The sequence below is a fragment of the Pipistrellus kuhlii genome, unplaced genomic scaffold (assembly GCF_014108245.1).
Source record: "Pipistrellus kuhlii isolate mPipKuh1 unplaced genomic scaffold, mPipKuh1.p scaffold_m20_p_2, whole genome shotgun sequence".
In the NCBI taxonomy this organism is placed as follows: domain Eukaryota; kingdom Metazoa; phylum Chordata; class Mammalia; order Chiroptera; family Vespertilionidae; genus Pipistrellus; species Pipistrellus kuhlii.
Window position 1 is genome coordinate 163,823,335 of NW_023425515.1, and position 21,438 is coordinate 163,844,772.

The 21,438-nt window shown below is 38.3% G+C and overlaps 1 protein-coding gene across 8 annotated transcripts in view; it reads left to right on the plus strand.

The window, feature by feature from the left end:
• ZFYVE9 (zinc finger FYVE-type containing 9) overlaps positions 1 to 21,438 on the plus strand; it is a 121,327-nt gene that overhangs the window by 22,936 nt on the left and 76,953 nt on the right. For 7 of the 8 annotated variants that reach the window (XM_036447233.1, XM_045584600.1, XM_036447234.1 and 4 more), the window contains exons 1-2: positions 12,383 to 12,490; positions 19,422 to 19,527. In XM_036447233.1, coding sequence (XP_036303126.1) covers positions 19,458 to 19,527 — 70 coding nt within the window. In that variant the 5' untranslated portion in view covers positions 12,383 to 12,490; positions 19,422 to 19,457. Of the gene's footprint in view, positions 1 to 12,382; positions 12,491 to 19,421; positions 19,528 to 21,438 lie in introns of those variants that run through there. The other variant, XM_036447243.2, reaches the window with a different exon arrangement.

A 21,438-nucleotide genomic window follows, 5' to 3' on the forward strand; every position in this document is an offset into this window, starting at 1 on the left:
TGTGCTAGATGTTGAGGAGCAAAATTTACAGTGGTTCTTTTAAGGAATCTTGATGGAAGTGGTAGAGAAATTAAGAAGGTAAACAAATTATTAAGATTGATGAATTGAAAATCATTGTAAACATCAATAAAGCCTTGAAGGATTGACTAATAATTATATAGCATTTAAAGGGAAAAATGAAATGTTATAGTTTTATATATTGATTTGTAAATTCACAAAATCTCAGTATGTATTTATAAAATAAATATTTATTTACTGCCTGTCAGGTTTGCTGTTTAATGCTGTCCTGCTTTAGTGAATGAGATAGTCATGGAACCTAGTCTCATACATCTGATATTTTACAATGTTACAAAAATAATTATAGAGTTATAAGAGCTGTGCAGGAAATCTAGTCTGAGAGGGTCAAAGAAGGACTTCTTGAGGAATTGAGATTTATTTATTTATTTTTTTAAAAATATATTTTTTAATTGATTTTTTACAGAGAGGAGGAGAGAGGGATAGAGAGTTAGAAACATCAGTGAGAGAGAATCATCAATCAGCTGCCTCTTGCACACTCCCTACTAGGTATGTGCCCACAACCAAGGTACATGTCCTTGACCAGAATCAAACCTGGAACCTTTCAGACTGCAGGCCGATGCTCTATCCACTGAGCCAAACCTGTTTCGGCAGGAATTGAGATTTAATCTGAGACTTGAGGTTGAGTGAGTTTATATTAGTCAGGAAGAGAGAGAAGAGTGGGAAACAGCAATCCAAGAAGGTGGAACAGCATGGATAAAGGACCATAGGTGGGAAAGAACTTGGTACCCTGGAAGACTAGGAAAATGTCAGTGTAGATGGAGAGAAATAAACAGGAAGGAAAATGGAAAAAAGCTGGAGAGTCTGGGTTAAATTATGCAGGACTTCATAAAGTCATAGTAAGGAATCTTGATATTTTAAGTGCAACAGAAAACAATTGAAGAGTTTCAACCAGCAGAATAACTTTATTAGATCTTTTTAAAGACTACTATAAGTGCTGAGTGGGTTGGGGGAGGAGGTGGCAAAGTAGATATGAGAAGATCATTGAAAAGATTATTTTGCGGGGATCCAAGGTGGTGGCCTAAGTAAATGCAGCACTTGCATCCTCCCACAACCACATCAGAATTACAACTAAACCACAGAGCAACCATTATTCAGAACTGCCTGATATCTGGCTGAACGGAAGTCCTACAACTAGAGAATTAAAGAAGAAGCCACAGTGAAACTGGTAGGAGGGGGGCAGACGTGTGGTCTGGGCTAGTGTGACATCCGTGTGTGGCATTTTTTTAAGTCAGGAGGAATATCTCACCTGAGGCGCTCCCTTACTGTGCCCCCATGAGGAGCAAGGGGTCCCCGCAGCCCAGCCTTCCAGTGCTGGGAAGAGAAGTCCTAGTATCTTCAAGCTGTAAAAACTAGTGGGGATTGTGGCTGAGCGATACAGAGGCTACTGCAGTCCCAGGCAGTTCTGCTTAAAGGCCAGTGCACGGACTGAACCCGGACTCACTTCCCCTGAGCTCCAGCTGAAGCGAGTCCTGCTCCATAGAGGTGTTTCCTGCACAGCAGTTCTTCCACTATAGACACAGCTGGTCTTCACAGCCACTTGGCTTGGGAGTCAATTCCTCCCTGTGACACCGACAGCAAGCAGTGCTCAACTACAACAGGAGAGTGCACACAGCCCACACGGGAACACCTGCAGTACCCACTCAGGTGCCTGGGGAGGCTGAGCCACAGGACCCTATAGGAATCTACTACATAAGGACACTCTACCAATTTGAGGAGACATAGCAGCTCTACCTATACATGAAACAAACAGGGAAGCAGCCAGGATGTGGAGACAAAGAAAAATGTTGCAAATGAAAGAACAGAAGAAATCACCAGAAAAAGAATGAGAACGAAATGAAATGGAAGCAAGCGAACTACCAGATCCAGAGTTTAAAACAGTGGTTATAAGGATGCTCAAGGAACTTAGTGAAAATATCAGTGACATAAAAAAGGGCCAGTCATAAATGAAGGATATAAAAACTGAATTGAATAATTACAGAGAATGAACATGAGAGTAGAGGATGCCAAGAATCAAATCAGTTATTTGGAATATGAGGAAGCAAAAATCACCCAATCAGAACAGCAGAAAGAAAAAAGAATTAAAAAATATGAAGATAGCCTATACTGGTTTGGCTCAGTGGATAGAGCGTTGGCTTGGGGACTGAAGGGTCCCGGGTTCAATTCCAGTCAAGGGCATGTACCTTAGTTGCGGGCATATTCCCAGTGGAGGGTGTGCAAGAGGCAGCTGATCAATGACTTTCTCATTGATTGAAGCTTCTGGGACAGCTTTAAGCATACCAACATTCACATCATGGGGGTGCCAGAAGGAAAAGAAAGGGAGCAAGAAATTGAAAATTAAAAAAAAAAAAAAGACAGCAAACTTTCCTTATCTGGTGAAAGGAATAGACATACAAGTCTAGGAGGTGTAGAGAGTCCCAAACAAAATGAACCCAAAGAGGCCCACATCAAGACACATCATGATTAAAGTGCCAAAGGTTAACCCTACCAGACCTGAGGCCCTGAACCTAACTGTCCCCTATACCTGGGTTCCTGAGCACTAAAGAGAAAAAATCAACATGATATAGAAAAATGTTAGTTACATGCAATCAAGTGGTTAGAATAAGTGGAACTTGGAGACATTGTAGAAAATAGGTCTGTCTTTCATCAAGTGCCAGTATTCCACCTTTGTGTGCCAATCCACCCAGCAGGATGAGCCTTGTTTCACACAGAGGTACTTCTTGCAAAGTGAGCACCAGATGTTGCTCTTCACCTTTTTTTTTATTTTTCTTTTTTATTTATTGAGTTTTTACAGAGAGGAAGAAAAGAGGAATAGAGTTAGAAACATTGATGAGAGAGAAACATGGGTCAGCTGCCTCCTGCACACCCCTTACTGGAGATGTGCCCGCAACCAAGGTATGTGCCTTTGACCGGAATCGAACCTGGGACCTTTCAGTCCGCAGGCTGACACTCAGTCCACTCAGCCAAACCATTTTCGGCTGCTCTTCACCTTCTTGCATGGATTGTCTTTGTAAGACACTCCAGGATTTTGCTTGTACCTGGAGTGCTTTTTCATGCACACACACAGATATGATTATACGATGTCGCAGGGGAATCTCTGGAAAATGATTGTCTCGGGTCATCCATTGAGGGCAGAGTTCCTTTTGTGGGTGGCGGTGGGCTGATGTCCTGTATCCACCAATAAGTTGCAGGCACAGTTTTTGAATATATCTTGTGAAATAAACTGGGTTTTTTTTGAAGCAGCTTGCTGCTTTGAAGCATACAAGATATAAGAATTATAACTGGCCCACATAACAAAATTTATTAACGAGACTGGTGAAGGCGGGTCATCTGGTCATTTTTGTCACAGCCACCCATATATTTATTATAGTCCTTCACCAGTTGTGGCATCTGTATTTTTTGCACACTGCCATCTTTATTTCTTCTATTTATTACTACATTTTGGGCTGGAATGTGGTAGTTTGAAATAAATGTGATGGGCTGTCTGTCCTGCCAAACAAAATATGTTTCACTTTTTTGACATAGATAACGACTGTCACCCCTAGCAAGTTTTTTAACACTTTTCAGTGACTTAGTAAACTGCTTCCTGTTTTGCTGCAGGGTTCCCACAATTCCTGTGTATAATTCTGACAGTGCATATTTAGCAAGGGTTACAGAGTTGTAGAACCAGTCCATGACAAGCATATGAGATTTATTTTCCATTTCACATGAGGTCAGGAGACGAAGACTGTATTTCCTACTGCACCCAAGTTTTTTATAGGCATTGGTGCAACACCAGTGTAGATTTCTGCATTCAAAATGTAGCCAGTCTCACCGTCACAGAGAAGGAAAGACTTGATGCCCCACTTTGTGGGCTTATCGTTGATATATTGCTTGATGGCCAAGCGGTTTGGTTTTTTGTCAGGATCATCCCCTCATCTATGCTCAAATGTTGCTTTGACAGATAGAAGTGGAGAAACTTGGGGAGTAGACTTTCCAAGAAAGGCCTAACTTTATATATTCTATCTATCTTATCGATATCTGTGTCTTCCTCATCAATTATGTGTAAAAAACTCCAAAGGGCCAAGAATCTGTCTCGAGTCATAACATTTTGAAATCCAGGAGTAAACCCAACAAAGTCAGAGCTCTCATTTGTCCAATAATCCCAATAGCTGGGCTTTATACCTCAGTATTCTATATAGATCCTCAGTCTAAGAAAAGCCTTCATTTCTTCCACTGTGGCATCCTTGAAATTTTTGGCATTGTAGGAGTTGGGCTTTGCTATATGCAGTTGGTGCGCCCGGAGGTTGATTTTTCTCTTTCAAATTTTGCCAGAAAATATCATCCAAAAACGGATAAAAAGTCAGTCAGTTCACTCTCCTCTGTGAGAGATCCAGGAATGTTCACTGGGCCTTTTCCATTCTCATTGAAATTCAAATCTGTATTTGGTGATACAAAATTCCTTGTCCAACCTTCATCACCACCTAGATCTCCCCCATCAGCTGTTTGAGGGACACGCCCCCTTCTCTTACTATTGATCTAGATCACATGTGTCAAACACAAGGCCCGCGGGCCAAATCTGTCCCGCCAGGCCCGCACTGCCCTGTCATCACTGCACTCCGCTGCGTTTCCATCACAATGACAGTTTATGACTGTTCAGTAAACCATTCAGCCTGCGATTTAGGCTGGATTTTAGATTTTGGCCCCTTCTCTGATTGAGTTCGACACCCCTAATCTAGATCTATAAGGTTCAAGATTCTCATCATTACTCGAGCTCTCACTGTCTGTGTCACTTGAACTGGAAACGTATTCTTGATGAATTTCTGACTCCTCAGAGTCTGAATCAACCAAAGTATCGATCACCTGTTGGACTGTGATAAGCCTAGACCTACTTTGCTTTCCTGTTGAAGTGCTTGGTTCATCAGCCGCTCGGTTCATTGTGAATTTTCAGAAATTTTTCATGTCAAACCACACAAAGTCAATTCAAACACATGGGGGCAGACATTTGCAATGGCTAACCATGAGGTTTGACCACGATTGGTTGGTTATTTTTAGTTTGTGATGCATTTTTTGCACGTACTAGGCAAAGTATCGAAAATTAGGTACAGCAGTATAGCGGCAGATTCGGAAATTACTGAAAAATTGGTACAGTGGTCTGATAGGGTTAAAGGCAAAGGATCTTAAAAGCAGCAAGAGAAAAGCAGTTAGTTACCAACAAGGGAGTGCCCCTATAATTATCAGCTGATTTCTCAACAGAAACTGTACCGGCTGGAAGGGAGTGGCAAGAAATATTCAAAGTGGTGAAAAGCAAGGCAAGATTACTCTACCCAGCAAAGTTATTATTTAGAATTGAAGGTCAGATAAGGAACTTCCCAGATAAGAAAAAGCTAAAGGAGTTCATCTCACCAACCAGTATTATGTGAAATGTTAAAGGGTCTTCTTTAAGAAGAAAGATAAAAAATATGAACAATACTATGGCAATAAGTACATATCAACAATTGAATCTAAAAATAAAAGAACAGGACTGTAATGACAAAACAAACCAATGCCATACTAGTGGTCCAGTGTGTGAAATCTCTGCGAGTCAGAGACGTGGAAACATGGAACAGACTGATGAATCTCAGAGGGAAAGAGGGAGGAGGGCTGGAAAGAGATTAACCAAAGAACATATATGCGTACATGCATTACCCATGGACACAGACAATAGGGTGCTGAAGGCATAGGTTGGGATAGAATCCAGGTGGAGGGTGCCAATGGAGCGGGAAAAAGGGGGAACATCTGTAATAGTCTCAACAATTAAGATTAAAACATATATACTAATAAAAGGGTAATATGCCAACTAGACTGGGAGACCTTCCAGACGTCCTTCCAGACAAAGCCATAGTGGTGGGGCCGAGGCAGAGGCAGTTAGAGGTGATCAGGTCAGGAGGAGAGGGAAGTTGGGGGTGATCAGCCTGGCAGGGGAGGAAGTTGGGGGCGAGCAGGTTGGCAGGGGGGCCAGTTGGGGATGACCAGGTTGGTAGTGGGGGTAGTTGGGGGTGAGCCGGCTGGCAGGCAGAGTGGTTAGTATTTCCCTGTCAATCTTCTTCTTAGAATGATCTAATCACATGTGTCAAACACAAGGCCCGCGGGCCAAATCCGTCCCGCCAGGCCTTGCAATGTGGCCCGCACCGCGCTGTCATCACTGCACTCTGCTGCGTTTCCATCACAATGACAGTTTATGACTGTTCAGTAAACCATTCGGCCCGCGATTTAGGCTGGATTTTAGATTTTGGCCCCTTCTCTGATTGAGTTCGACACCCCTAATCTAAATGATAAGACCCTACCCCTAGTGAATTTATCTCTTATGTATTATCTACTTGTAGGTCATAGAATATCAGTGTTAGTGTCTAATCTTTGAGGTATGCAATTAAAGTTAAAACTGTGATTTTAATATTGTTTGTCTCAATTTATATCATGCTATTGGGATATATTTGTTAAGACTTCTGTTACAAGTTAGCAACCAACTGGAACTTATTTAAGAAAAAAGGGAATTTTTTTTTTTTTTAGGATACTAGGATATCTCACAGAATCCAAAATCAGGGATTGCAACTATATGTATCTCTTAGTAATAGTGTAGAAGGGTTTGTGAGTCATTCATTTTAGATCAGAAGCTCACATCAATTTAATAAATTGGTTAGGTTGGTAGGTTTCCCTGAACATGGCATTTTATCTTGCAATAAAAATTTGTGTGTATGGAGTGAGAGGCGGGCAACTCTAGAATTATGTTGGTAAAGATAATCCAGTAGGTATCTGCTGTCTAGAAATTAGAGATTGATTTGGACTGATATAGTATTAATTAATAGTTCAGTAATGAACAAGCAATTTATATGTTAGTTTAGGGATGTTGTATATCTGAATAGTTTCTGGCTCTATGCCATCTATGTATATACACATTTGTTTATATGGTCTTGAATCTTATTACTTCAAACATTAGAATTATACATGTTCCTTGTTTTATTGCCAATTTCAAATCAGTTACTGTTCTAGAGATTTGAGAACATATGTATATTTGGTATACCTGTTATCATCATGATTCCCAATTTTGTTAAACTACTGTGCTTTTTGTTGAGTGTATACTAGGGAAACAACCACCAGGCTCTAATTCAGTGTTTGTGAAAGGTGCCACATTGATACCCTGGAAATTGAAGCCCTGTGTGAATGTGGGATAGCAACAATGTCAACGTCCCCGATCCTGGTCTCTTAATGTACTTTGGTCTTGATTTGCAGGAATAAAGCTCTTTTCAAAGATTATCTCATTTATTTTTTTTCTGCCACTGTGAGTCAAGAGTGTTCATATGTAAAAGCTTTTATTTTAGGATCAAATGTACTTAGTCTCTTCAGAAAGTTAAACAGTTAGGTCACTTTTTTTGTTCCTGTATTTCTTTTCATTGTTAAAACTTGAATTGATCACTTAAGACCAAAGGTCCTGATATCCGATATTTTAAGTCCTGATATATAAATCACTCTGCCTTTCTTTTCTAATTCTTTCAGACAAATTGCTTTTGACAATAACAGCTACCATTTATTGAGCACTTATATATCAGATTTAAGTGAAGCACTTTATATAAACACATTCTTCATCATTAAAACTATCCTGAAAAGTATAGTTTTCATATAAAATATAAAGAAACTGAGACTTAGAAAGGGTAAGTAGCTTGCTCAAAGCAGCAATGCTATTAAATGCTAGAGCCTGAATTCCAACCTGGGGTTGCCCAAGTCCTGCACCGGTGCTGTTTCACCAAACTTCACTGACTACTCATAAGAGGTGTTCATTTGGATTAGACATCACACTGGCAGGTCTATTACGGTACATGTTGGTCATGGTTGATTTGGAATTCATTTTGCTAGATATTCCATTGTTGTATTCATAGATACTCTTGAATCACACTTTTTGCTTTCTTTAAAAGTAAGTCATCAAACTAATAGGAGTTGTCTGAAGAGTTGTGATTATGGATAGAAGGCCTTGACAAAATATGGTTTAAGTTTGAACTGTTCTTCAGTATTTATGTTGGTATTAACAAACTTTGAAATAGTAAATATGTTAAGAGTCTTCGTCTCGGCACAATTCTTGGAATCCTTTGTATGAAAAAATTTCCTAGGTGGAAGTGCTGTGAAAGTAAATCCTTTAGTTATTTTACTTGTGTTACAAGTGGTTATGAGCCCTTACTCTTTGCCAAACGTTATGCTGTATAACTAGGGATGTAATGGTAAGTAAAATAGAAACAATCTGAAATGTCTCAATAGCCTGGAATGGAGAGACAGCAGTAAAAAATAATCATAATTAAATTGATAAGTGCTATAATAGAGGAAGTAAAAGATAATTAAGAAAGAAGAGCTGAAACTGGTTTAGTTCAGTGGATAGAGGGTCGGCCTGTGGACTGAAAGGTCCCAGGGTTTATTCCGATCAAGGGCATGTATCTTGGTTGCAGGCACATTCCCAGTAGTGGGTGTGCAGAAGGCAGCTGATCAATGTTTCTCTCTCATTTATGTTTCTAACTCTCTATTCCTCTCTCTTCCTCTCTGTAAAAACTCAATATATTTTTTTAAAAAGAAGAAGAAAAAAAAGGGACATCTATTCCAGATCTAGATTAGAAGGGCTTCCTGGAAGATGTGATGTTTAGGATACGTTAAGGAGTATAAGTGAGAATTAGTCAAGTAACAGTGTCACGGGCAGAGTATTCCAGAATTAAATAATAATGAGTGAAGGAATGTTTTATTTTACTTTTATAACATTTTTATTGAGATAATTTACATACTATAAAATTTCACTCTTTTTAAATATACATTCAGTTGTTTGCATTGTATTCACAGAGTTGTGTAACCATCACCGCTGTCTAATTACAGAACATTCACATTAGCCCCAAAAGAAGCCCCATACCCATTTAGCATACTCCCCTTATTCCCTCTTCTCCCTAACACCTGCAACAATGAATCTACTTTCTATATTTCCTATTCTGAACACTTCATATAAATAGAACCATACACTATGTGGTCTTTTGTGACTGGCTTCTTTCACATAGCGCTGTGGTTGGCAAACTGCAGCTCGCGAACCATATGCGGCTCTTTGGCCTCTTGAGTATGGCTCTTCCGCAAAATACCACGGCCTGGGCGAGTCTATTTGGAAGAAGTGTTGTTAGAAGTTTAAGTTTAAAAAAATGTGGCTCTCAAAAGAAATTTCAGTTGTACTGTTAATATTTGACTGTTGACTAATGAGTTTGCCGACCACTGACTTAGCGTAATATTTTCAAAGTTCATTCATATTGTAGCCCATATCAGTATGACAGCCTGTTTTGAGAAATGGGATGAGCAAGATGGAGAATTGAAAGTTCAGTTGATCATGTTTACCATGCATAGAGCAAAAAATTAGAGAATAGAGAGGTATCCTACTAGAGAGGTAAGCAGAAACTATATATAGGTATGGACTTTATTCTAAGGGTAAAAGGATGCTATTGAATGGTGTTAAATACAAAATAAAATAATCAGATTTGTTTTATATTTGTATAGAGACTAGGCTAGATGGCTACAAAATGGATGCGGGACAGGGAGACTAATTAGGATTCTTGCAAAAATTTGGGCAACCGAAAGATGGTGGTGTGGGATATGGCAGTGGGAATGGAGAGAGTGTATGAGTTTGAGAGATTTAAAAGGCAAGATTGACAAGATGTATTATTTGAGTGTAAAAGTGGGGAGAAGTAGAGGTAGTATTTAAAATGGCATTTAAAGTTTTGGGTTGGTGAGTGAGATGGATAATGAGGCATAGACTTATTAAAGATCTGGCTAGCTTAAATGAGTTCCTAGGGTGCCAATCTATAAGGAGTACTAAAATGGTTCTGGAAAGTTAATGTAACGGAGGGAAAAAAGGTAAAGAATTCAGTTATCAGAACTTTTTACTCATTAGTAGAGTACTGTATGTTATTTAGAGGAAAACTGTGATAAACTACTGTACTATAGAAGAAGGTAACACCCCCTCCCTCACCCTAGCTTCTTGCTTAAATAATGAGATGTTTCCTAAACTGTACTCTAGCCCGAGGGCTGTTTTATTGAGCCCACTCAATAGAAGAGAGGTTGTCATCAGTGTCTCTCTTTTTGCCTATCCCTTTTATGGTTCTAATCCTTTTCTTTTTCCTTTTCTCACCCTCCCCTCTCCTCCCCCTCTTCCTCTCCTCTCCCTGTTAATCTTCACTTGAGGATATTTTTCCCATTAATTTTTAGAGAGAATGAAGGGATGGAGGGAGGGAAGGAGAGGGAGAGAGGGAGAGAGAGAGAGAGATGTGAGAGAGGTTGGCAATTGAACCAGGACCCTTTTGTGAGTGGGCTAACACTCCAACCATTGAGCCACACTGGGCAGACCTCTAACCCTTTTCTTTAGAATATTTATCTGTGATTGGGTTGAAGAGTAACAAACCTACTGTTACATATATCTATTGCTATATGATAAACTACACCAAAACATAGTGGCTTCAAACTATTATTATTATATTTTTCCATATATAAGATGCTATTTTTTTATTCTATAATTATTAGACTGAAAATTGAGGGGCGTCTTATATATGGAATTCAGCTGAGGAGGGAGCCTCGAGGATGTGTAGCTGCCCATTCCTTGTCAGACATGTTTCCTCCAATTACGAGCCTTATTGGTACTGACATCAGCTGATGCTGTAATTGGAGGTGGAGAGTGCTGCAGATGCAACAGGGACCAGAGTATTCTGAGCTCATAAAGATGTCAAAAAATAAAAAGATAAATACTGGTAAGCAATTGTTTTACTCTGCAAAATTTAAACTGAATGTAATCACTATGCAAAAGAGCATGGAAATAGAGCTGCAGAGAGATAATTTGGAGTTCTTCCCACTGAGTGTATGATCAGACAGTGGAGAAAATAGGAAGAACAACTGCTTAACATGCCAAAAAAAAAAAAAAAAAAAAGATTTAGAGGAAGACCAGCAAAATGGGCAAACTTGGAGCAGAGGCTTAAGATTTGGATTAAGGAGCAGTGCCAGAGAGGCTTGTGTGTGTCAACCAAGCTTATTCAATGTCAGGCAAGAATGTTTGCAAGAGAAATGAACATTGTTGACTAGAGGCCTGGTGCATGAAATTTGTACTTGGGGGTGAGTATCCCTCAGCCCAGCCTGCACCCTCTCTAATCTGGGACCCCTCGAGGGATGTCTGACTGCCTGTTTAGGCCCAATCCCGGGCAGTTGGACATCTCTCTCACAACCCAGGACTGCTGATTCCCAACTGCTTGCCTGTCTGCCGGCCTGATTGCCCCTAACCACTTTTGTCTGCCAACCTGATCACTCCCCTGCCAGCCTGGTCGCCCCTAACTGCCCTCCCTTACAGGCCTGATTGCCCCCAGTTGTCCTCCCTTGCAGGCCTGGTCCCTCCCAACTGCCCTCCCCTGCAGGCTTGGTCCCCTCTCCCCCAACTACCCTCCCCTGCAGGCCATTTCTTGGTGGCCATCTTGTGTCCACATGGGGGCAGCCATCTTGTATGTTGGAGTGATGGTCAATTTGCATATTATGCTTTTTTAGATAGGATATGATATTCTTAGTTTTATTGTGATTAGTTTCAACTACTAATCTTGTTCAAGGCTAAAATAAGCTCTTAATTGCAAATGATCTCTGAGCAGTTATAGAGGCATTTGTTGGATCTTATTATATATTGAGAAGAAGGAAATAACATCTGAGAAAACTTTGGCTTTTGCATACACCTGATACTATATGTTAAAATTGGGTTAATAGATCCATTGCTACTAGGCAGAAGAGTACTGAGATCATAAGAGACTCCATTGGAGGAAAACAGTTGTTTGGCAATAAAAGTCTTAGCAGGAAGCTTTTGGATCTCATTTTAAGAATTCTGTATAGGTAGGAAAAAATTACACTAACAAGGACTTTCTTATGAAGCAGCAGGTTTGTTAGCTTTGGATTCTTGGGAGCCTATTGTAACATAAATCAGTGGTATTATTATGAATTAACATAATTAAAGGCATTGGATAGAAAGGGGCCTGCCTTGATGTTTCACTCTGTATTATATATTGAAAATTAGAAGTGTGCAAAAAGTCTTAATTGTTCATTGTAACATTTACCTGTTGGCCTTTTTAGACAATAAAATGTGTCTGCTGCTGCATTACATTTCATGCTGGCCAGCCACATCTTTGAATCTGTAGATGTAATTGTAATTTATTGTTTAAGCCCCATAGCTTTTATTTGTCTGGCTATGATAGGTTTATATGAAGAAAATTACAGCTTCTTGCTTTTGCAAATGTAGTGAGCAATGTGTTTTTTCTTTAGGTTCAAACAGAATATACTGAATCAGCAGGACTGGCTGGCAGTGCAGCAAGCATCATGATTAAGCACAGGGAAGTCTGTTTCTTATCTCATGTGTAAGGGGGAAAAGGTAAGAAAACCAATGTTCATATTTCTCTTAGAGCTTGAACTTAAGAAAACAACTAGATCTATAGAAAATAATACTTATGTATATATGCTGCTTGCTTCATTAATAACATTGCCTCTTATTAAATCAGGAGTGGTTTTAAGAAAAATTTGACTTAAATTCAGAACAAAAGGATATTTTTAAATTACTGTTGAATTATGTAAAAAATTCTACGTTCTCTATCAGTGCTTTTAGAGTCAATTTCTACCTTGAGCATACATAGTAATTTCACTATGAAGAAGAACATGGATTTGAGCAATATTGTTAAGAGTAAATAATAGTAATTTACCCAATTAGTGCCATTTATATTTCTTATTCACCATGCAAGAGTTCAACAATTAAAGCTAATTTTGGGGCAGGGAATCAGAAATATAGATTTAATTACATTATTTTACATTTTTAGACTACTTATGAACAGCAATACTTTTTTTTTTTTAAATATATTTTATTGATTGACAGAGAGGAAGGGTTTCTAACTCTCGATAGAGTTAGAAACATCGATGAGAGAGAGTCATCGATCAGCTGCCTCTTGCACACCCCCTACTGGAGATATGCCCGCAACCAAGGTACATGCCCCTGACCGGAATCGAACCTGGGTCCCTTCAGTCCCCAAGCCGACGCTCTATCCATTGAGCCAAACCGGTCCCTGCTGAACAGCAATACTTTTAAGAAAATTGAAAGCAGTGCCCTGGCTGGGTAGCTCAGTTGGTTAGAGCCATCATCCGAGTTTGCCAAGGTTGTGGGTTCGAGCCCCATCAGGGCACATACAAGAATCATCCAATGAATGCATAAATAAAGAGAAACAACATCCCTGACTTATTTTACTCAGTGGTTAGAATGTCAGCCCCATGGCTGAAGTCAAGGGCATGTGCTTTGGACCTGGGAAGGGATGCCAGCGGGAGGTGCCCGATTGATGTGTCTCTCTCACATCGATGTTTCTTTCTCTCTCACACTCCATCCCCTCTTTCCCCCTCCCCTCCCCTCTCACTAAAAAAATCAATGGGAAAAAATATCCTTGGGTGAGGATTAAGAAGGAAAAAAAAGTGGAACAACAAATCACAAATTGATGTTTCTCTCTTATACTCTTTCCTTTCTTTCTCTCTGTAAATCCAATTAATAATAACTAAATACATCTACGCTTATTTGTAAAAGAAAAGAAAATTGGAAATATTTTAGTAGTTCTTTAGAGCAGGAATCATTGGCTTTTCCTGACTAGAAATCATGTTTGATTATTTAAGCCTTAGCAGGGGTCTTCAAACTATGGCCCGCGGGCCACATGCGGCCCGCAGAGGAGTCTGATCCGGCCCGCCAGGTTTTTTGGGCAGTGAGCGCAGCCGAGGTGTTACAGTAGGAATTAGTAGTTCATATAGTCCGGCCCTCCAGCTCTCTGAGGGACTGTGATCTGGCCCCCACTTTAAAAAGTTTGAGGATGCCTGATTTAAGGGGTAAAAAATGGTGGTGGGGTAGAGGGTATATAGATGAGATTGGTTTCCAAAACTGATTTCATCATTCACTAATTAGTAATTTCGTATATTCTGGCTGAGTTTCTGATTTTCCATGTAAGCTTTGAGGATAGCGGCAGGGTCTAACAGGGTGTGACAGGAGACTGAGCTCCTTTTCTATTGAGTTGAGTAGAGCAAATACATTTAGCAGTAGTGCCTTCCTCATCAAAACTTCTGGGCCTACAGTTAGCAAGGTATTTCTTGTCCCCTAGCCTTCTCACATGGGAGTATGAGGGGGGAGTGTCCTTCTCTGCTTTCATGTGGTGAAATTTTATTCTTCAGGTGCCACTTCTTTAGGAAGTCTTCATCCACTGCAAAGATGGTCAATAATAATAATAAAAAATAAAAATAATCAGCAATAATAAATTATTATAATATTTATTATTACAGTCTACCTTACCCAAAATTATACCCCCTTGCAGTTTGGATTTATATTTTCTTTGGCTCCATAGTACCAGTATATACATGTCAATTAGTATATACAACAATTTTTTAAAAATATTTTAAATTCATTTATCCATCTCCTCTATGAAACGTTAGGCACTTTTTGGCCAAGGACATTGTTTTATTTGTCATTATAACCTAATGACCAAGACAGTGCCTGGTATTTAGTAGATGCTCAGTAATGTTTGATGCATGTATGTAAGCATTTATTGCAATTAGTATATGGTATAAAGAGGAATTACCAGTGAAGGAGCCAGAGAGGCAGTCAGATCAGTGCTGTAAAAGACAGATTCAGGAGACTGTTTAAAAACTCTCTGGTCAACAGAATAAAAAAGGAAAAAAGGGGTCTATAAGCCCAAAGACAAATGAAGAGATCCTCAGGAAGAAACTACTGAAAATTAAGTTATTACATTTCTTTTTGAGATGTGCATATATAATATTTAGTGACTTGTTTTTAAAAGGAGATGGGTACTTTTTAAAAAGACAAGTAAAGAATCCTGACTTAGATTTAAATCCTTTGAGAGGCACAGTTTATGCAGTGAGAAGCCTGCCCCTCTCCCAAGTCCTCAGGAGATCACAGGTTTTTCAGAGATCAGGGATGAGGCACCATAGTGAAAACAGGGATTAAAGGAAATCCTATATATTGACAAGTGAGACCCTTTCCCTTTCTCTTTCCTCTGTTCTTTCAGAAGGTGATTTTCTGGTGATACAGCTCTGCACCCCCTGACAGGAGATTATGAGTTTCTCTGTAGTCCAAAAAAAAAACTTTGTATACTGACATTTTGAGGTCTTTCAGTGAAATAGTTGTGTTCATCACTCATTGGAAGCCTTCTAGTTGAGAAGACACACATGCAGAACTTTGCAATTGGCTTTTAGTACTTCATTTGTTCAATAGATAGGCATTTGGGGAACGGTCCAGTGTGAAAGACAGAGACCAAAACACAAAAGTACAAAAGAGGAACTTGAAGGAAATATTTTGGAAACAGAAGAAAGTTTGAAAACAAAAACAAAACTGTAGGTAATTATATCAGAGAGGTAAGAGAAGAAATTATATCCATGAAATAAGATTAAGATGTCATAAAAAGAATCAGGAAAAAGTAAGTGCTCTGGAAATTAAGTGCTCTGGTGCATGTTAAGTAATTTAAAAATGATCTCAGGTTTATAGAAAAGGCACAAATATATTACAAAAAATACTTCTTTTCTCTGAACCATTTGAGTGAGTTGCTAGCTGCATGCTGTGTCACCTTTGAAACTGTTTCCTACAAATAAGGACAGTATCCTACATAATCACAATACAGCCATCAAAAGTCAAGGGATTAACTGATGCATTACCACCACCTAATTCTCAGACCTTATTCAGGTTCCCTAGTTGTACAAATAATGTTCTTTATGTAAAGAGGATCTAGTTTCAAATCACATGTTGCATTTAGTTGTCATGTCTCTTTAGTCTCCTTCTTTCTGAATAGTTCTATGGTATTTGATTTTCTTGACCTTGACACTTAAAAATTGCAGACCAGTCATTGTGGAATGTCCCTCAATTTTGGTTTGCCTGCTATTTCCTCATGACTAGATTCAAGTAATGCATTTTTGGTGGGAATATCAAAGAAGTGGTGCCATTTTTTTTTTAATTAATAACCTTTATTTTTTTATATTTTAAATATATTTTATTGATTTTTTACAGAGAGGAAGGGAGAGAGATAGAGAGCCAGAAACGTCGATGAGAGAGAAACATCAACCAGCTGCCTCTTGCACACCCCCTACTGGGGATGTGCCCACAACCAATGTACATGCTCCTGACCGGAATCAAACCTGGGACCTTTCAGTCCGCAGAGCGATGCTGTACCACTGAGCCAAATCGGTTTCGGCAATAACCTTTATTTTTTAAGAGCAGTTTTAGGTTTATAGTAAAATTGAGCAGAAAGTACGTACAGGCTGTTCCCCAAATACTTCTAACCTTACTCCTTGTTACCCATGCCCCATCTCACACACATAGCTTCCCCCAGTATCAACAATGCTATGTCCTTTTCATTGTAATTCATTTAAGGAGCACAATTTCTATTATTGATAACTAGAGGCCCAGTGCATGAAATCGTGCTGGTAGGGTCCCTAGGGCCTAGCCTCCTGCAATCAGGGCCATCTTCTGCCCGTTTGCCAGTCTCCAGGCTGAACGCCACCTCCACAGCTGGGCTACCAGGCTGTTGGGATCGTCAGCTCATCCCCGGCTGCTTGGGGGCTCAGGCCTTTGGGAAAGCACTGACACTTTATGCTGGGCCAACCTTATACACTTGGCTCTGATTTACCACACTCCAGCTCTGATTCTCTCTCTTAAACAGATGCCCTCTTCATCCTGCCTCCATGACTATTCAATTTTTTAAAATAACCTTTTTCTTTTTAAACATTTTATTTTGAAGTAATTATAGGCTCATAGGAAGTGCAAAATAGTATAGAAAGTTCCTTCATTTACCCATTTTTTTCTCATTGATGACATCTTTACATAAAAAAAGATCAAAACCAGGAAATTGATATTTTATCCATTTATCAGTTGGTAGATATTTAAGTTGTTTCTAACTTTTGGCTGTTATGAACAATGCTGCTGTGAGCATACTCATGAGTATATGTAGTTCTCTTCCTTTATTACATGTAGATTTGTCATAATTAAGATCTCTTGTATTACTTCTTTATAGTCATATACACAACTCTTTCCTCACTATCCCATCTTTTAAGATTTAAAAAATTAAAAGCATTATTACAAGTCACAGGAAGAGCTGAGTAAGCATAAATATCATGTTAATGTTCGTGAATGGAAAGAATTAATATCATTCCCAATCTTGAATGAGAAGCAGGCTAGGAATTCTGCTTTCTGAATGGTAATTTTATTGGCACTCTGTTCCATTCTGCTCCATTGCTGATATAGGGGCCATTTGGGGCATCCCCCGACCCCCCAGATCTTGACTTTGTGCAGAGAGCCCAGTCTGGCTCCCTCCAATGCAGAAACTTCTATAAGTTTGCAGCCAATAGTTCCCATCCTCCCTGCTAGTTTTCAAATTCCAGGCCTGAAGGTTGCTGTCTGGACTGCCACCTTTCAGTTCTCACTACTGTGGCTTGCATTTGTTCTGGTTTATGGCATCTGTATATTTTCTTTTCTATCTTTTGAAGTTGAGTGTATAAACTTAAAAAAAATAATCTATTTTGTCTGTAATCACAGTGGAAAGGAATGCTTTCCACCACTAGTTCATTACACTTCTTTTTTTCTCTTATATATATTTTTATTGATTTCAGAGAGGAAGGGAGAAGGAGAGAGACATTAATAATGAGAGAATCATTGATTGGCTGCCTCCTGCATGCCCCGTACTGGAAATCAAGTCCGGAACCTAGAACCTTTCAGTTCGTAGGCAGATGCTCTACCCACTGACCTAAATCAGCTAGGGCTCCAGGGCTCTTTTCTTTTGAAAAATTTCAAACCTATAGAAAAAAATGAATAAATAGTATAACGAAGATTCATTTAGCCTTTATCTACAATAGATTCATCAATTTTTACCATTTTTTCAAATCCTCACCCGAGGATGTGTGTGTGTGTCTGTGTGTGTTAAAAGAGAAAAACAGCAGTGTGAGAGAGAAACATCAGTTGGTTTTCTCCTGTACCCACTTGTCTGGGGATTAAACCCACAACCTAGGCATGTGCCCTGATTGGGAATTGAGCCTGAAACCTTTCGGTGTACAGGATGATGCTATAACCATCTGAGTCACCTGGCCAGAGCAATTTTTGCCATTTTGCCTCTTTATTGAGCATCTCTCTCACTTCCCTTCTCACCCCCCACATTCACACTCTAATACTTTTTCTCTCTCAATCATTCAAAAGTTAATTACAGATAGCACAACATGTCTTTCTTAAGTAGTTTAGCAGGCATTTCCTAAGAGTAAGGGCATTCTCTTACAAAATCAAAATACAGTTATCATATTCAAGAAAATTATTATTAATTCACTATACCGAATGTATGGTTCAAATTCCCTTGCTTATCCCATAAATGTTATGTTTTACTTTGTTTATGAATATCTGCATGTTTTATTGAGGATCTAGTCAGTGATCTCTTTAGTCTCTTTTAATTTAGAATGATCTTGTTTTCTATAACGCTGAATTTTTTGAAGAGTTTAGGACAGTTATAGAATAGATTCTAGATTTGTCTGTTTCTTCCCTGTTCAATGCAAGTTAAACATTTTTGGCAAGAATACTTGTAGGTGAGGTTTTAAACTTCTCATTGTGTCACATCAGGAGGTGCATAATGTAAACTTGTTAAACTATTGGTGATATTTGATAATTTGGTTAAGGTAGTGATTACCGTATCTTTTCATGGTAAACATACATTTTCTCCTGTGTAATGAATAAGTCATCTGTGGAATGATACTTTGAGACACTGAATAGTTTCTTCCCTAATAACGATTTACCAAAGGTTTTAACATATATTTTTGATGCTTGCCTAATTAATTATAATTGAAGTTTAATACAACTTACTAGTTAGCTGTGTATACATTGTTCACTTATTCATTTCAGAGGTATGTATTGAAAAGATACTACATTAGTCTCTGGGCTAATCATTTGGTGAGCGAGCACAGTCAAGAGTTTGTCTTTGTGGTTTCTACATTTTTTGGGGAAAGATTGACATTAATAAAATAGTCACATCAGGGTGTATTTATAGATTGTTATAAATATTATAAAGGAAAAAATGGAGTTCTGTGAGAGATTATGAAGGGAGATCACCTTTTCTAGGGATTCAGGGAAGACTTCCCTGTGAAAGTAAGTTAACTGAAAGATTTAGAATTATTTGGGTAAGGAGAAATGTGTTGGAGGCAGTTGGGTAAAAAGTCCCAAAGAAGGACCTTTTGTATCAATTGTTTTGTCTATAAATTATATTTTAACAATTGAAAATGTAATACAAATTTGATCTCTCTAGATTTAAACAAGTCTCTTAAGTGGTGTTTTCTCACCGATGGAGAATTATTTTCAAGCAGAAGCTTACAACCTGGACAAGGTTTTAGACGAATTTGAACAAAACGAAGGTGAGAATTTACTTTGGTAAAGGTATTTGAATGTATTTATGATATAGAGAATGTGTGGTTATAGGAGGATGAAGTACTTTTTAAATAAGTAAAAGCAGGTCCAATGACTTAATGTTATGTATTAATAGCCAGGGTGATACTAACATTTTTAATCACTTTGTCAAGATATTATGCTAAACCATTTACATGGATTTTATGATTTTATCTTTAAAATAATACCATGAAAGCAGAGATGAGAATAGAGGCACAGAGGGGTTAAGCAACTTTCTCAAAGTTATGTTGCTAATAAGTGGCAGGATTAGAATCCAGGCAGCATGACATTAGAGCCTGAACTCTCCTCTACTATAAACAACCATCTATGGTTAAAAAAAAAGCTTTAAAATGTGTGATTGTATTTCCTAAACTAAGAAAAATTGCTTTTTGAATATAAATTGACCAATAAAGTAAAGATATATTTCAAACTTAATTTTAAAAGATTAAGCAACTGTCAATATGGTTAATTAAATTATACCTTTTAAGGCTCAGTCTAAAAATGTCTACTTAAGATTCACTAGGGAGCCCTGCCGGCGTGGCTCAGTGGTTGAGCGTCGACTATGAACCAGAAGGTCATGGTTCGATTTCCAGTCAGGGCACATGCCTGGTTTGCAGGCTCCATCCCCAGTGTGGGTTGTGCAAGAGGCAGCTGATCGATGATTCTCTTTCATTGATGTTTCTATCTCTCTCCCCTCCCTTCCTCTCTGAAACTAAATACATAAATAAATAATATATATAAAAGATTCACTAGGGTAACATTTTCCTTAAATTCCCCTCTCAGGATGACTTGAATGGATAAGCCATAGTTAAATCTGTTTCACTTTACCAACTTCCTTGGAATTCTCTGTTTCGAACAGGAAATGACATGTAACAAATTTACTGAGTGATATATTTTCAGCTAAAGTCCATAATTTTAGTATGGACTCCAAATCTTTACCCATTGATTCAGGTTGTTATTTAATGGCAGCTGGGAAGAAAGATTAATCTTGATTTTGTTGTTTTGGGTCTATGATAGAGGAAGCCTTAAAGAGAATATAGGATCATTGGGGTAAGGAGGGAAAAGGGAGAGAAATGATACCTGGAATGGCTTGCTCTTCTCACCATTGATGACCCAAAACTAACCCATAACCCTAGATTCATTCCTGATTCACGTAAATGTGAAACCTAATCATTTGGGATTTTCTTGGATCTAGATGATCTTTATATATACCAAGGTGGAAGGTGTATTATCCCCTTAGTTTGAATCATTTATACAAGTATTTTCTCAGTCCTTTCTTTGGTTTGGCCCTCTATGTATTATGCTTATTTGTCATGAGATATCTATACAGATGTTATATCTAATCTTGTGAATACAATACTTTTAGAATGCCACTTACTTAATTAATAAAACATTAGTCCATTACATCACTCTTTTTACCACTTCTTATAGACTCTAGTAGGGTACTTTGTATATAAATAGTTGTTTTCTAATATATTTTTGTTGAGTCAATAAAAATTATTTCTCTTAGTTTAAAAATAGAGTATTTGCATTTAAAAATAACTCCTTTAGAAAAAAAAAAAGAACTTCAGAAGCAACCTTGTTTGTAACTAAATTGTTCATTTGTTTTGAACTATTTTTTTTTCCTTCAAAATCTCAGTGCCAGTTGCATTAAAACTATAGCCTCTAGCTGGTACCTTTCCAAATTTGTTTTAAATGATCTCTCATTTTGTGTTAATTTCCTCCTTTTAATGAAAAATATACCACACACAGACTGAGATAATACTAAATATTAACATTATGCCCAGGTAGGAGGTAGTTGAAAAATGAAATGGGTACCTGATCATTTCTGTTACTAAATATGCTTATAAGAAGCAATATTTCTTTTTTTCTTTCCTTGA